General features: G+C 46.1%; 1 protein-coding gene across 4 annotated transcripts in view; it reads left to right on the forward strand.

The window, feature by feature from the left end:
• Positions 1-14,680, forward strand: part of LOC147111262 (caM kinase-like vesicle-associated protein) — a 136,738-nt gene extending 122,058 nt beyond the window's left edge. For 3 of the 4 annotated variants that reach the window (XM_086001996.1, XM_086001998.1, XM_086001999.1), the window contains 5 exons: positions 575-650; positions 4,269-4,405; positions 10,838-10,916; positions 11,004-11,100; positions 12,416-14,680. In XM_086001996.1, the coding sequence (XP_085858122.1) occupies positions 575-650; positions 4,269-4,405; positions 10,838-10,916; positions 11,004-11,100; positions 12,416-12,676 (650 nt within the window). In that variant the 3' untranslated portion in view covers positions 12,677-14,680. The remainder of the gene's footprint in view (positions 1-574; positions 651-4,268; positions 4,406-10,837; positions 10,917-11,003; positions 11,101-12,415) is intronic. The other variant, XM_086001997.1, reaches the window with a different exon arrangement.
• Positions 14,681-16,744: the final 2,064 nt, after the last annotated feature.

The following is a 16,744-nucleotide window of genomic DNA, read 5'->3' on the forward strand; positions in this document are numbered from 1 at the left end:
TCATAATCTCTTAATCGACCTTCAGTAAAATGGATTGAGATAGAATCATAGAATGATACAGCACAGAAGGAGGTCATTCAGCCCATCGTGCCCATGCCAGCTCTTTGGTAGAGCTGTCCAATTAGTCCTGCTCCCCTCTGCTCTTTCCCCATAGCCCTGTACATTTTTTCCCTTCAAGTATTTATCCAATTCCCTTTTGAAAATTACTATTGAATCTGCTTCCACCGCCCTTTCAGGCAATGCATTCCAGATCACAACTCGCTATATGTAAAACAATGTGTCCTCATGTCGCCTCTGGTTCATTTGCCAATCACCTCCAATCTGTTTCCTCTGATTTCCCACCCTTCTGCCAGTGGAAACAGTTTCTCCTTATTTACCCTTTCGAAACCATTCATGATTTTGATGTGTAAATTGTTTTAACAATTTCCTGCGTTAAAGGTTGCATTACCTTAGGAACGCAGTAAAGTCACTGTTAAGTGAAGGACCCTGGATCCTTAGGCACGATCAGAGAGAGTGGAGACTTTCCCCAAATTGCTCTGTGTTTTATGATTGTCTGTTTCATGTCTATTTCCAGCTCCAGAGGTTGTCGGACGACAGAAATATGGGCGACCAGTTGACTGCTGGGCCATCGGAGTGATCATGTACATACTGTATGTACTGCTTCATTTGGGCTCGGGATTACTGGAGGGATTGGGGAGCCTTTTTTAATATTATGCTTGTTTTTAGATCATTCAGATATATAAAAACTGCCAGTAAATCATTATACCTCACAAATTAACTTTTAAAATGCCATTATCACCAATTTAATTTTGTCCCCTGCTCATCATCACCTTAATAGATCCATCGTAGTTTGAATGTTTAATGGATCAAAACAATTTCATTAAGAAAACTTTCAAAATACTAATCCAGAAAAGGTAAATTGAGGGTACTGCGGATGGAATGGTGGTACAGAACAAGGGGGTTGTTAGGCTGTACCTGTGAGAAAACACACAGCAACACATCGATTCATAGAAAGTCAGCAGACATATGCTTTGGCTATATTTTAGAAAGAAAGACTTGCATTTATATAGCGCCTTTCATGACCTCAGGACGTTCCAAAGCACTTTACAGCCAATTAAGTACTTTTGGAGTGTATTCACTGTTGTAATGTAGGGAACGTGGCAGCCAATTTGCGCACAGCAAGCTCCCACAAACAGCAATGTGTTAATAACCAGATAATCTTTTTTAGTGATATTGATTGAGGGATAAATATTGGCCCAGGACACCGGGGATAACTCCCCTGCTCTTCTTCAAAATAGTGCCGTGGGATCTTTTACGTTCACTCGAGAGAGAGCAGACGGGATTAATGTCTCATTGAAAGATGGCACCTCCGACAGTGCAGCACTCCCTCAGCACTGCACTAGAGTGTCAGCCTAGATTTTTGTGCTCAAGTCTCTGAAGTGGGATTTGAACCCACAACCTTCTGACTCAGAGGCAAGAGTGCTACCCACTGAGCCACTGGCTGGCACACAGGAAAGGTAGAGAGAGGTCACATGCAGGAAAAAACAGACCCCATGACAAATGGCTCTCACATTTCCTATCATAGCTCAGAGGCCGCAGAACACAAAATGTGGTACTATGATAAATTGTGATGAGGATTGTGAAAGACTGCAGGAGGACCTACCTAGGTTAGCAGGATGGGCAGATAGGTGGCAAATACAGTCCCAATGCAGAAAAATATGAAGGAATACATTTTGGAAATGTGATGCCCTTGGTTGTTCACAGATATTGTGCAGGCACACACAAGAATAGCCGCCTACATAAGATGTCAGCGTCCATGGAATCATAGCCTAGTAAGGAGTAAACTCCTTCACAAGAGGAGCGGAGAAAATTGGAGACAAGCAAACGGAAGTTTTCAAACAGGAAAGAAAAATGGCATCTATTAATAAAGGGCTTTCCGTTATTGCAATTAACAAAACAGCTTGTTTAGAAAATTCAAATCAGACAATCTCTTAGGAACAGATCAGCCACACTTTTTTGTCAATTCCTTTCTGCATGCTTCAACCAAGCACTAGGTGACAGTTTATTCCAAAGATGGCATTAACTGCGTTAGGCGGCAGTCTGTTCCAAGTGAGTTTGCAATCCGTGTGCTAGCTTGAGATGGCAGCCTATTCCAACCAGTTCAATGTTTACTGCCCCAGGTGGCAGTTAACAGCTCTAAGTGTGAAGAACTTAGTCTTCGAATATGCTTATTTCCCACTCAGCCATTGAAAGCTGAGCTGCTGTTCCTGCAGCATTTCTTCAACACGGTACTTTTCTGATCTTTCATGAGTGCCACGGGGTCTTTTACGCCCACCTCCAGGTAATGCTGGGAGGGACTGTAAGGTTTGCAGCAGACCTGATAGTTCGAACCTGTCCTGCAGCTCGCAGGTAGTGCAGTAGTGTCAAGTAACCAGGTCACCTGGGAAAATGGTGCTGAAGCTGTAAGGGTATAAGATTTGCAACAGGGGTAGAATGGACAGTGCGGGCAGATTAGAACATAGACCATTCAGTTTGACATCTAGATTGAATGCAACATAGACTAAAGAGGTGAAGGTCCTCCTCTCTCTTTTTCTGTCAATTGAGGGGGTCGGAAGTGAAATAAAGTCTGTGCATTCGCCACCCAGCTTCCTAGTGGGGAAGAAGACTCCACATGACAACCAGTACTAAATTGAGCATCTCACTCAGGCAGGTAATTAAGGGATAGCTCATGTAACATAGAAACATAGAAGATAGGAGCAGGAGTAGGCCATTCAGCCCCTCGAGCCTGCTCCGCCATTCAATGCGATCATGGCTGATCATCCAAATTCAGTACCCTGTCCCTGCTTTCTCCCCATATCCCTTGATCCCTTTAGCCTTAAGAAATATATCCAACTCCTTCTTGAATATATTTAATGAATTGGCCTCCACTGCCTTCTGTGGTAGAGAATTCCACAGGTTCACCACTCTCTGGGTGAAGAAATTCCTCCTCATCTCTGTCCTAAATGGCTTACCCCTTATCCTTAGACTGTGACCCCTGGTTCTGGACTCCCCGACCATCGGGAACATCCTTCCTGCATCTAGTCTGTCTAGTCCTGTTAAAAAAATTTAAGTTTCAATGAGATCCCCTCTCATTCTTCTAAACTCCAGCGAGTACAAGCCCAATCGACCCAATCTCTCCTCATACGTCATTCCTACCATCCCAGGTATCAGCCTGGTGAATCTTTGCTGCACTCCTTTCATGGCAAGAACATCCTTCCTCAGATAAGGCGACCAAAACTGCACACAATACTCAAGATGTAGGGAACAAAAGTATCACAGTAAGGAAGTTCTTCCAAGTGTGATGTTGGAGTTAAGATTCATTGTTCATTGTAGTGTAGTGGAAACATTCTCTGCTTCCAGGTATCGGCTACCTGAACCAAGACTGCTGACAAAGTGGTCAAATTAACCATTTTCTGACGTGAACATTAGCCCCTTCCCCCCCACCACCACCCCATGAGCGCAAAAGAAAATTGTAAGGAATCTCAAACCTGTGGCCGGAGAGGTGGGTTTCTGTGTCGATGTGAGGGAAGCTCTTTGCTTTAATCTTCACTCCTGAGTTTCAGCCGCAATGCAATAAATGCACAAGTGGATTAAGCAAATCGGATCCAGTTACACTGCCGGATCTCGATAGAGCTGGTCCCAGGTGCTATTCCGCGCACGTCAGAGTTTTTCTGATCATCCAATTCCAGCTGCGTAACGACGTTCTGTCAAAGAGACAAAGAACTTGCATTTATATAGCGCCCTTCACATCCTCAGGACGCCCCAAAGGGCTTCACAGCCAATGAATCACTTTGTTGAAGTGCAGTCACTGTTGTGATGTAGGAAACACAGCAGCCAATGTATTCACAGCAAGCTCCCACAAACAGCAATGGGGTAAGTGACCAGTTAATCCGTTTTTTTAGGTGTTGGCTGGGGGATAAATGTCGGTCAGGACACTGGGAGAACTTCCCTGCTCTTCTTTGAAGAGTGCCATGGGATCTTTTACATCCACCTGAACAAGCAGACGGGGCCTCGGTTTGATGTCACGTCTGTAAGCTGGCAGCTCCGACAGCGCAGCACTCCCTCACTACTGCACTGAAGTGTCAGCCTAGATCATGTGCTCAAGTCCTGGAGTGGGACTTGACTTGTGTTACTTATTTCTGTTTGAATCTAGCTGGTGAATACTGCCATCTGACAGAATAAAGGCTGCTCTTGTAATCTTTGATTTTTGCCTCTCCGTTTTTTCCCAGGTTATCAGGGAACCCACCTTTCTATGATGAAAATGATGATGAAGATTATGAAAACCATGACAAGAATTTATTCCGAAAAATCCTGGCTGGGGACTATGAATTTGATTCTCCATACTGGGATGACATTTCAGATGCCGGTAAGCATTAAATCTGTGCTTAAGAACATAGGAAGAGGAGTTTCATTCAGCCCCTCGGGCCTGCTCTGCCATTCAATAAGATCATGGCTGATCTGCACCTCAACTCCATTTACCCGCCTTAGCTCCATATCCCTTAATACCCTTACCAAACAAAAATCTTATCAATCTCAGTCCTGAAAGCTATAATTGTCCCCCCCGCATCCGCCGCCTTTTGATAGAGAGAATTCCATATTTCTACTACCCTTTATGTGCTTACTGTTTGTGGCTTAGCAACAAAGCTTTTCAAACCACTTGGATGAACTAGATCCTCTCTGTCAATCTTTAATTAAAGAAATAACTCCCAGAATTGAAAGTATCAAATGTAAAAGAAAGGCTTCTTGTTTTCAGGTTTACATAGAAACATAGAAGATAGGAGCAGGAGTAGGCCATTCGGCCCCTCGAGCCTGTTCCGCCATTTAATGAGATCATGGCTGATCATCCAAATTCAGTACCCAGTCCCTGCTTTCTCCCCATATCCCGTGATCCCTTTAGCCTTAAGAAATATATCTAACTCCTTGTTGAATATATTTAATGAATTGGCCTCAAGTGCCTTGTGTGAGAGAATTCCACAGGTTCACCACTCTCTGAGTGAAGAAATTCCTCCTCATCTCTGTCCTAAATGGCTTACCCCTTATCCTTAGACTGTGACCCCTGGTTCTGGACTCCCCGACCATCGGGAACATCCTTCCTGCATCTAGTCTGTCTAGTCCTGTTAGAATTTGATAAGTTTCAATGAGATCCCCTCTCATTCTTCTAAATTCTAGCAAATATAAGCCTAATCGACCCAATCTCTCCTCATACGTCATTCCTGCCATCCCAGGTATCAGTCTGATGAATGTTCGCTGCACTCCCTCCATGGCAAGAACATCCTTCCTCAGATAAGGCGACCAAAACTACACACAATACTCAAGGTGTGGTCTCACCAAGGCCCTGTACAACTGCAGCAAGACATCCTTGCTCCTGTACTCAAACCCTTTTGCTATGAAGGCCAACATACCATTTGCCTTCTTAACCGCCTGCTGCACCTACATGCTTACCTTCAGCGACTGGTGCACAAGGACACCCAGGTCTCGTTGCACTTCCCCTTTTCCCAATCTATTGCCATTCAGATAATAATCTGTCTTCCTGTTTTTGCCACCGAAGTGGATAACCTCGCATTTATCCACATTATACTGCATTTGCCATGCTTCTGCCCAATCACCCAACCTGTCCAAATCATACTGGAGTTTCTCAGCATCCTTCTCATGGCACACACGCCCACCCAGCTTTGTGTCATCTGCAAACTTGGAGATATTACATCTAGTTCCCTCATCTAGATCATTAATATATATTGTGAATAGCTGGGGTCCTAGCACCGATCCCTGCGGTACCCCACTAGTCACTGCCTGCCACTCGGAAAAAGACCCGTTTATACCAACTCTTTGCTTTCTGTCTGCCAACCAGTTCTCTATCCAAGACAGTACCTTACTCCCAATCCCGTGTGCCTTAACTTTGCACGCTAATCTCTTATGCGGGACCTTTTCGAAAGCCTTCTGAAAGTCCAAATACACCACATAGAAACATAGAAGATAGTTTCAATCAGTGATCACAGTTTCAAACGTGTTGAATTTGGCTGAATTCAGCGGTTTAAGTGCTGTAATGAGAGAAAGACCTTGTATTTTTATATTGTCTTTCACACCGCAAAGGTACCAAAGTGCTCCACAACCAATGAATTACTTTCTGAAGTATTGTAACTGTTGTTATGTAGATAAATCTTAACTAGAAACTGAACTGGACCAGCCATATAAATACTGTGGCCACAAGAGCGGGTCAGAGGCTGGGTGTTCTGTGGCGAGTGTCTCACCTCTTGACTCCCCAAAGCCTTTCCACCATCTACAACGCACAAGTAAGGAGTTTGATGGAATACTCTCCACTTGCCTGGATGAGTGCAGCTCCAACAACACTCAAGAAGCTCGACACCATCCAGGACAAAGCAGCCCGCTTGATTGGCACCCCATCCACCACCTTAAACATTCACTCCCTCCTCCACTGTGGCTGCAGTGTGTACCATCTACAAGATGCACTGCAGCAACTCACCAAGTCTTCTTCAGCAGCACCTCCCAAACCTGCAACCTCTACCAGCTAGAAGGACAAGGGCAGCAGGCGCATAGGAACTCCACCACCTCCAAGTTCCTCTCCAAGTCACACACACCATCCTGACTTGGAAATATATCGCCGTTCCTTCATCGTCGCTGGGTCAAAATCCTGGAACCCCCTCCATAACAGCACAGTGGGCATACCTTCACCACATGGACTGCAGTGGTCCAAGAAGAACATAACATAAGAAATAGGAGCTGGAATAGGCCATTTGGCCCTTTGAGCCTGCTCCGCCATTCAACAAGATCTTGGCTGATCTTCTACCTCAACTCCACATTCCCGCACTATCCCCATATCCCTTAATTCCCTTAGTTCCCAAAAATGTATTGACCTCTCTCTGAAATATATTCACCGACTGAGCATCCACGGCTCTCTCGGGTAGAGAATTCCAAAGATTCACAACCCTTTGAGTGAAGAAATAAAGAAGGCGGCTCACCACCACCTTCTCAAGGACAATTGGGGATGGGCAATAAATGCTGGCCTTGCCAGCAACGCCCACATCCCAGGAACGAATAAAAAAAAAAATCTGGAAGCCAGTTCGCACACAGCAAGGTCCCACAACCAGCAAATGTTCAGTTAATCTGATTTTGGTTGTGTTGGTTGAGAATTACTGTAAGGAGTTATGCTGGTGAGTGACAGTTAAGGACTAATCCTTGCAGAAAAGGCCTACATAACTTGTTCATACGTGTGTTTTTTTCTGAGTTTATAAGCCCTTCACACCAAAGAAAAGAATATCAGTGAGCTGAGAGTCTGCAATCTGTGCCACCGAATGCCATTACAGGAGGTGACTGCAGGAAGGCTGAATGACTTAGTGATTATTGTAGAACAGGTCACCTACCCACTCAGTTGCCTAAGGAACCAGTGGATACTTGGGGCTGGGGGGTTATTTCCAATCCATATGGCCCTGATTTTAACTCCAGGACGATTCCCCGGTCAGACCCGAGTTAAAATTACAGTCGGGTCTCAGTGACGTCATCAGGCCGCAACATGCATATGTAAAGAAGGACCCCTCTGTTGGCTCTGGGCGCGAGACCTTGCTGCCTGCTCAGGTTAAAATTGCAGATGTTGCGATCATGACGGCTTTCAGACAGGTAAGAGCCGGGGCGATTTTAACTGCCCACTCGCCAGGGTTCTGTTGAGCAAGAAGGGTTAAAATCGCCCCATCTATTTAAAAGAATCATTCAGGATAAAGCTTAATACAACGGCTTAATCCTCCAATATTTGCCCATAAATGAGATCCTCATGTAATTTTGTGAAAAAAAATAATAAATTATCTTTTTCGTAAACCAGCCTCTTGTTTCTGGGCCCCCAATCAGGGTGTCAGCTTTAGTGTAATTTCAAGGCTCAGCGCAGGATGAAAACATTCAATCACCAAACCTTGGCTTCCACCGCCCCCCCCCCCCCCCCCTCTACTGCAAACTCTAAATGCTGAAGGGATGCTCCGACCGTTAGACCATTAATGGAAAGTCATGGTGCGAGCATGGATCTCCTTGGAGCTGCTCCCGCTTTACTGCTGTAACTTCACCGGAAGTGCGCCAGAAACCCTGTCTACACGTATAAATGCGTACTTCCAGCAAAGCTGCGGCGGCGGAGTGGGAGCAGATCCAAAGAAATTCCTGGCCCATGTTTCCTCACCGAAAGGAGGAAGGCCAACCACCTTGTGGTAATCTTGGAGGCATTTTTCTTCAGCGGTCTAACTTTCTTTAAAACACAATTGGCATTCTTCATATTATTCATCCGAGATTCATCGATTCTATATAAACAATCCGACAAATTGTCAATAAACTTCGCATTAGTGGAATTAGCCAGGAGCTATTTTACCTATACTAATCTCTAGTGGCATTTCTTATAGGGAGACAAGACTTAAGTGTTGTCTTCAAGAGAAGAGGGGTTAAAGGGCAGCGGATAATTGGACCAGGGTGCACAGATGTAATTCAGTCCCCAATTTATAGCCATACATTCTGTTCTTATTTTTATAGGATACTCTGAGTGTTGTATTATTATTTATGGTTCAATCAGAAAATTTAGGAAAGTATAGTTGGTTGGAGCACAGGAGTTTCTCTGCAGTACAAGCTGAGGTGTTTGGAGACTCATTAGAAATGCTACAGTGTAATTAAAGGGTGACAACTGTAACAAGTTCGATTCCCAACACCAGATTATGGTTTGCAATTACTCTCCATTTATTGTATGAGACCAAGTCCATATTCACACAATGGGGGAAAAATTTGGTTGCTTTTGCGCCTCTCGTTAGCTAACGGGGCGCAAAGCAACTAGTGCCTGGGCACGGCGCCGCCAGCGCCTCCCGCGAAATTCAGTGGGAGGTTAGCGGCGGCAGTAACCGTTAGCGCCCCGCTTGCGATCTTCGGCAGCACCCCTTGACTTACCGCCGGGGCGGTGCTAATTGAAGGCGAGGTGCCGGGCGGCCATTTTTGTTGCTGGCCACCTGCCCCCTCTGCTGTCCTCAGCCTCCTCTGAAGCTCCCCCCCCCCCCCCCCCCGCGGAGTGCTGGTTGCTCTCCGTGAGCCTGGCACTTCTCTTGAGTGCCGGGCTCTTTTGCCGGTACTCCGATTCCTGGTGAACCAGCTGGGCCCTGGGTCGCGCTGTGCAAGGCCGCTCCCCTTTAAGAAGAGGAGGAAGGCCTGTAGTACCGCGGCGCTGCGGCACGCTTCCAGTAGTGCCCCACTTCCCTCTTGGGGCGCTACCGATGAATTTCAGCTGCAGCGGCACTAATTTTTCCGGGGCGCTAAAAGTAGCGCCCCGGTGAAGTTAGCGCCCCAAAGCGGGCACAACTCAATCTCCCCCCCCATATCTTTAAACAGTAGACAGACAGAGAAGTAAACAATACTACCATGGTTTCTTTCCCCAGGTAGCGACGTCGTTCTTGTTCCTTTCCAATTCTGCTTTTCTCTACAAGTTGATCAGAAAAGCTTGAGAACTTATAGGCCTAGAAATTCATTGTAGCCACTTTTGGGGCGGTAAAGTCGGGCGGCCGCTAAAGTTTGCGCCCGCTGCCAAATCGAGGCCACTTCTCCGATATTCATTAGCTTCGCCCTAAGAGTTTGCTCGAGCGCTAAAACTGGCGCTGCACACCTCTCTTTAGGCGCTAAGCCGGCGGGCCGGGGCGCTAAACCGGAAGTTGGGCGCAGGGCAGGTGTGGCGAGCTGCTGATTGACGGCAGACACTCTGGCTCCGGTGAGCTCTTAAAGGGGGAGGGTGGATTTGTTTTTTTGAAAGGCCGACACTGGTGTATTTGTGGTTTTTGGGGAGGGTTTCTCTCCATCAGTGTGTTATGTGTTCCCGGCACACCAGTCGTCGTCCTCCTCCTCCTACTCCTCCTCCTCCTCCTCCTCCTCCTCCCAGCCAGCCATACCATTTCTAGTACAGGAGGGCCCTTTAATTTGCACTCCCCGCGGCCCGCATCGGCTGTGTACCGTTCCACTTCACAGTCGTTAGGGCCGCCCGGCGCACAATGGGCCGGCGCGAGTGAAGTTCCGGTTCGGGGCGCACAAAGGGCGTTGCACGACGAAATGACGTCATGATCTGCGCGCGCAGCAGGGCGCGCGCTAAGACTTTGCGCCGGCGCTAAATGTGTACTGAAGTTGGGGCGAGGCGCAGATCGCGCTGCGCCCGGGCGCTAAGCGCCTAGCGCTCGAGATCTACTCCTCCTAAGGCGCTAACGGCTGGCGCGCCCAACTGAATTTCTAGGCCATAATCTGTTTCTCCCGGAATACTGTCACTGAGAATTGATTATGGCATGACAAGTGTTATTGTGAACAAGACCTCTAGAAAGGGATGTAATTCCTACAAAACAACGGATGCCAACTTGTTTTTATCCTGTCTTCCGTTGTTCCATTTCTTAGCTCAAAACTGCCTTGGCTAACTGTTTCCTAACGTGGCCACGAGAACAAGGCGAATCTTACACAATTAAACCCACAGCAACAGCTAACTCATACCCTGACACCTCAAACCTTAACGCATCCTGGGAATGAACAACTTTTAACCATTTCATTCAGTAAAAAGAAACCAAAAACTTTAATCATATGAGATTAAACCAAATCTTAATCTTACATGTATATATACACACAACTAGGGTATCTTACACAACTTTATATATGCAGGTTTCATAATAAATATGGAATTTATAATGGGGATAAACTGGTCTCAAAAATGTGACAACAGGAAGTAAGGTTTTGCAGACAGGGAGTGTGCACCGATGTAAGATTTTTAATAAGGAAGATATGTTTTATTTCTCACCAGCAAAAGATCTGGTGAGTCGTTTGATGGAGGTTGACCAGGACACAAGGATAACAGCTCAAGAGGCCATTAACCATGAATGGTAAGCGGGAAATGAGACTGGATAACCAAGGCCTTTCAAAATAATCTAATTTGCTTACAAGAACTCTGATTTATTTTTCCTGTCCAGGATTTCAGGAAATGCCGCTTCAGACAAGAACATTAAGGATGGCGTCTGTGCTCAGATTGAGAAAAACTTTGCCAAAGCGAAATGGAAGGTACTTGAAGTAAATACCATTTTTACTGGCTTTAATCATTTGTTACATGATCCCGTCATAGTGACAGGTGTTGGTGTTTTGGAGTCAAGCATTTTCTCACTTTATTCATGCAATCAACTTGACTTGTCCATCACTTTCTGACCCTATAGGAGTAAAATAGCAAGATAGTCACTCAAACAATACCAGAAACTTGAATTGAGCAATGAATGGACTCCCACAGTACAAGTGGTCTACTGTTTTTGTGTGTGTATAATATGATGGGTACAAACCCTATAATGGTTTGATCCCATAATGTCATGCAGTATTGAGGGAGTCCTGCTTTGGGAGATTGGTCATCTTTGGATGAGACATCAAACTGTGGCTTCATTAGTCTATTAGGCAGGTTCCAATGGATGTTAAAAATTCCATGGTAGAAGAGCAGGGAGCTCTCCTGGTATCCCAGCCAACATTCTCCCTAAACCAATACCACCAGAGAAGCACATTAGCTGGTCATTCATTTTTCATTGCTCTTTTGGGACAATGTTGGCAAAGAGCGGCTGCTTGTTTTGAAATAATGCTCTGGAATCAGACTCACCTCTAATTCATAAAGGCTGGCATCCCGACAATGCAGCACTCCTCCAGTACTGCACTGGAACATCAGCCTGGATTACCTGGATTGGGATTTGAACCACACAATCTTCTGATTCAGAAGACAGAATGTTACCAACTGAGCTAAACTGAAAATGTTCTATTTCTCAGCAAGTGAAAAAGTGCATTCAAATTTACACTTGCATCTATTGCATGTCAGCTGGGAGTCTGAGATCTAAAAGACTACCAAGTTTCTGGTGTGTGTATATATATGAACAATGTGATGTTGGTTAGATTGATGTGTACACTAATGGACCAACCGCATATCAACCAAGTAGCCATTCCTGTCAATCTGTTCAAGTATTACCGGGCTCTCCTTTTAGTAATATTTAAATTTTCTCCCCTTTTTACGTTTCATGGCTAATAGGACATTCCCCTCCCAGCCACTTGTCAATAATTCCCTACAATCAGCCACCAGGAAATACTCGAAAGAGACCAGATGTGTCCGTCTCTCCCTTTGGAAAAATGCCCGATATCCAACTCGCACCTAACAATGGCACCACTGCCATCAGGACCGCGCCATGTGGGTAAAAAGTGTGTGGGGGGGGTTGTGCCAATGAATCCACGTCGTGGCTCACTGCTCCTGTGCTCCAGTACACCGTGCTACCCCATCCCCAACCACCGCCATCAATTCATCCTTCGCGGTATCCGCGCCCCAGAGTAATCTCGGTTTCCCTTTTGCACTTCTGTCATGCAGAAAGCGGTGAGAGTGACGACGATCATGAAACGCCTCCGGGCGCCTGAACAGAGCGCGACCGCCACCAAACCCCCAGCCGCGGCGCCCGCTCCCCCGGGCGAGCCCGAGAACAAGGTGGCGAGCGGCACTCCACCGCCGCCCGGCCAGATGGACAACTCTGCAAAGGTCGGCGTGACGGCCGAGGCCTCGCCCAGGTGTAACGGAGAAGCGGCCAGCCCTCACAAACCCGCCGCCGAAGCGTGGGAAGAACAAAATGGCTGAACTGCAACTGCATGCGCAAGAGAACTTATTGTATAAAATAAAAAGTTTAAAATTTTTAAAAATGGTAAAAATGGCAGGCATGATCAAACTGATCATATACATTAACAAAAAAAAATTGAAGTGTAATTCAGATACGATGATTGCCGCAGTTAGATCCAGCAAGGCATGTGTTTGTGAAATTTTGAAGCAATAATTGGCATGTGTGGGTACTGTTTTCGCTAAAGTGAATCGACTGGGCAACTGGGAGGGAGAGCTGCGGCCAAAACTTGAGTCTGCCAGTCATCTTGTTTGCCCACTATGTGCCAACACAGTACTCACATGGACTATTATTTCTTTTCAATCGTTTTGTTAGAAAAAAACTCTACTTCAACTCCACTTTTTCTTTAAAACCACATGCTGCATGTTTTTTTGTTGGTAACGCCTCGAATCCCGCTCCGAAATCGTCTATGGTTAGACTTTATCAGAACAGTTCGACATCAGGCTGTTCCGAGAGGAGCTGCTGTCCATACTTTTTGCATCTAAGGGTCGTGCTTCTGGCCGGGAGCCTTGCCCTCAGCCGCGCGTACGGGGAAATCGCGGGTGCTCTGCCCATGATTTTTAGCCTGGGGAATCGAGGGGCGGCCTTGCTCGCGATTTCCCGATCTCCACGGCTTGCCAATGATGCTTTCGGCCAACCTCACGGCCGCAGCATCCTGACCCTCTAATCTTCACAGCCCAGAAACCGCGCTGTAGGATATGTCCGTATGAAAATCCTCTCAGCAAAGGCGTGAACCCAAAACAAACAGGTTAACGCCTCTGCTGAATTAACAGAGAGTGGGAATTTCAGGTGGCCTCAAATCCCACAGCTCCGAAGGGCCTCTGAAAATTAAACCGCTCGTTACAATATACGCCACTATCTGCCGTTCCCTTTATCCAGCAGAATTCTCTCAGCACACAGCCTTCCACAAGGCGTTGCTGCATTGCAGAGTTTATTCTCTTATTTGCAATTCATCCCCTTTCCCATTGAATGAAACCGCACCTTTTTTTGTTTGTTACTTGTACTATACTTCATTTCTGTGCCTAACGTATTGCTGTGCCAAGCGCTTAAGACCAAAATTTGGGGGCCCTCGATTATCTGTCAGTTTTCATGGACATGGCCCATAATGGAGGTTGTAGTGCAACACAAATGTAACTTAATCTTATAGTAATACAGAGAATACTGCAAGTTAAGCGTTCTACGGTCCCGGGTGTCTCTTTAATTCATGTCCTGCATTACAGATTTTACAGAAAATATTTTTTGGCAGATGTTCTATGATAGAAAATGTATGTATTTTGAAAGCTTTGGGGTGGGGTGGGGGGTAGGGAAACGGAATGGGCATTCAGTGCTTCATAGTGTTAACTTTATAGACTGGTAATGGTAAAGCATTATTTTAAGCAAATCATTTTTGTGTAAAAATTCTAGACGGCTTGCTTGGGAGTATTTTAAAAACTGCCGATCTGTCGGTGCCCTGGCACAGATTGATCACATACAAGCAGACTGGAAGCCATTTAGAGTTATACATAGATACATATATATATAGCCAGCTGGCAAACTGCGGAAACTTTCCAACAACAACAAAAAACATTTAAATAGTGAAAAAAAAAAGCTAGATTTGTAACAATGTGTATTATGTATTTGGAAATATATTTGTTAAGAGATTAACATATCAGTGGCGGAAATGTGCAGAGTCTTCTGTGCTGCGAAGAAAATGAGATGCACAGAGCAAGGCTGTTGCATGTGGGCGACTTGTAATATGTACATGTAGTTGCATGCTCGTAGTTTTCACGCTTATATTTTGTCACACTAACACGGTGGGGTTAACATGGATGTAATCTATTGTGCTGTAACATGTAAAATAAATTCAAGTCAATTTAAAAAGATGGTTTGAAAGTGGTTGAAGAAGTTTAGGCCTGTAATTTGTGCAACTGCAGTTTGAAGAAAAGGTATTTTGGCGCTTAAGAAAATAAATAAATAAAATTTTAAAATGTGTCTTTTCTTCCCCTTCTACGCATTCCATCCACACATATATTCTTTCTTTCTTTCTCTCCTTCCCTGCTCTCTCACCCATGCTTTCTTCCGCTCTCCCTGCCTCCACGTAACCGGAGCCAAAAGGGCCCCATTCAGAACGACTTGTGCGAGATTGACGCTCGTTCACAACTGGGAACACAAGAGGCCAGGGAAAGTGCAACCTGGGTCCCAGGCAGAACAACTTTCACATTTACAGTCAGGCTCACGTGACCCTCCTACCCCCGCCCTTTAAAACGTTGCTACAAAATAATTTTCAGCCTCTGCAGAGCTGTATAGAACCTGAGATGCAAAAAAAAATCACTTTGATCATCTTCAGCTTCTGTGCAGATATTTAATAGGGTAGAGAGTACAACTACCTTTGGAGATAGCAGGCCTATGGGGCTTGTATAATTTTTTTATCCGTTTATGGGATGTGGGCGTCGCTGGCAAGGCCAGCATTTATTGCCCATCCCTAATTGCTCTTGAGATGATGGTGGTGAGCCGTCTTCTTGAACCGCTGCAGTCCGTGCGGTGAAGGTACTCCTGCAGTGCTGTTAGGGAGGGAGTTCCAGGATTTTGACCCAGCAAGGATGAAGGATCGGCGATATACTTCTAAGTCATTTTGGATGAGGCTACATCACAAAGTGTGAAATAATGTCACTTTATGCATTGTTTCTTGTAACCTACTGTCCTCCCACTCACAATCTTATGTGCAACTCACCCCCCTCAATGTTTCTGTTTCCTCTCCTGAAGGTACGAAACAATGATCCCGCTAAGGTGTGCGCGTGTGCGGCCGTGCAGTAATCTGAAAGGTCCCGCGCAGGCCGCTCACCGGCTTTTACACTGTAAATACCGCACGGGTGCAGAAATTTAAAGGGACCGTGCATTAAAAGAAACAGGCCGTGCAGAACAAAGCGCAGCTCACAGGGAACGTTGGTACTGACTCATGGGCGGGGTGCAGTTCCGTAGGAGCTGTCTACCCTCTTGTACCTTGCCCAAGTGGGCATTCTTCATGTGCGATGCAGGCAGTGAGTGTCAGCAGACTATTTAGTTAGTGGGCGTTCTGAAAGTTAAGCCCGATATTGTCCTCATCCGCCATCTCCACTCGAACTTTCCTGGATAGTGATGGTCAGGGGGAACCCTGGCTAATTTTTGATTCCATTCTTCTCTAGCTCAGGGTGCTAACTGTTGCACTTTTAATGCCATTCTGACTAAGATTAGTTAACTCAGGACAGACCAGGGAATGAATCTGGGAGCTCCCTGGTCTGTGTCGACCCAGGAGCGAGGACGAGCCCAGCAGTGAAGTCAAGGCCCAGGAGTGGCGCAGTGTGGACCAGCAGCGGGGCCGGGGCCCAGGGAAGGTGCGGCATGGGCCAACAGCGAGGTCGGGAGGAGCACACTGCAGCCTATGAAACCCAGGCAGAGAGGACCTGCGGGAAGGAGGGAGGAGGACTGTAGGAGTATGTTTGTGTGTGTGTGTGCTAGGCCGTTGTAGCAGAGCCTGGTCTCCAATCATCTTGGTTCCCCTTGCCATTGGACCAAGACCTTGCTCTGTCAAGCCCGTGTGGTAGCTGGTGTGCAACGGCCACCCCACCTTAAAAGAATTCACGCACAGGCATCTTCCACCCAGGTAACATTTTTCTTTTTCATTTGCAGAACAACTTCGTAAATGTAAAGAGAGTCAGCTGGCTTGTTTTATTTTATAGGTGGGTGCCAACTCTTTTCATTCCGACTGCAGATCAGCTGAAGTGACAGATGTTGCTTAGCATCTGGTATGTCCATCACTGCATTACCTGCTGCTTGAGGAGGACTTAAGAACATAAGGATTAGGAGCAGGAGTGGGCCACTCAGCCCCTCGAGCCCTGCTCCGCCATTCAATAAAATCATGGCTGAACTTCTACATCAACTCCACTTAACCGTCATATCCCCATATCCCTTGCTTCCATTAGTGCCCAAGAATCTATCGAGCTCAGTCTGGAATCTATTCATCGGCTGAGCCTTCACAGCCCTCTGAGGTAGAGAATTCCAAAGAAATTTCTGCT

The sequence above is a fragment of the Somniosus microcephalus genome, chromosome 11, assembly GCF_052327205.1.
Source record: "Somniosus microcephalus isolate GS21.2 chromosome 11, FLI_Smic_1.0, whole genome shotgun sequence".
Classification (NCBI taxonomy): Eukaryota; Metazoa; Chordata; class Chondrichthyes; order Squaliformes; family Somniosidae; genus Somniosus; species Somniosus microcephalus.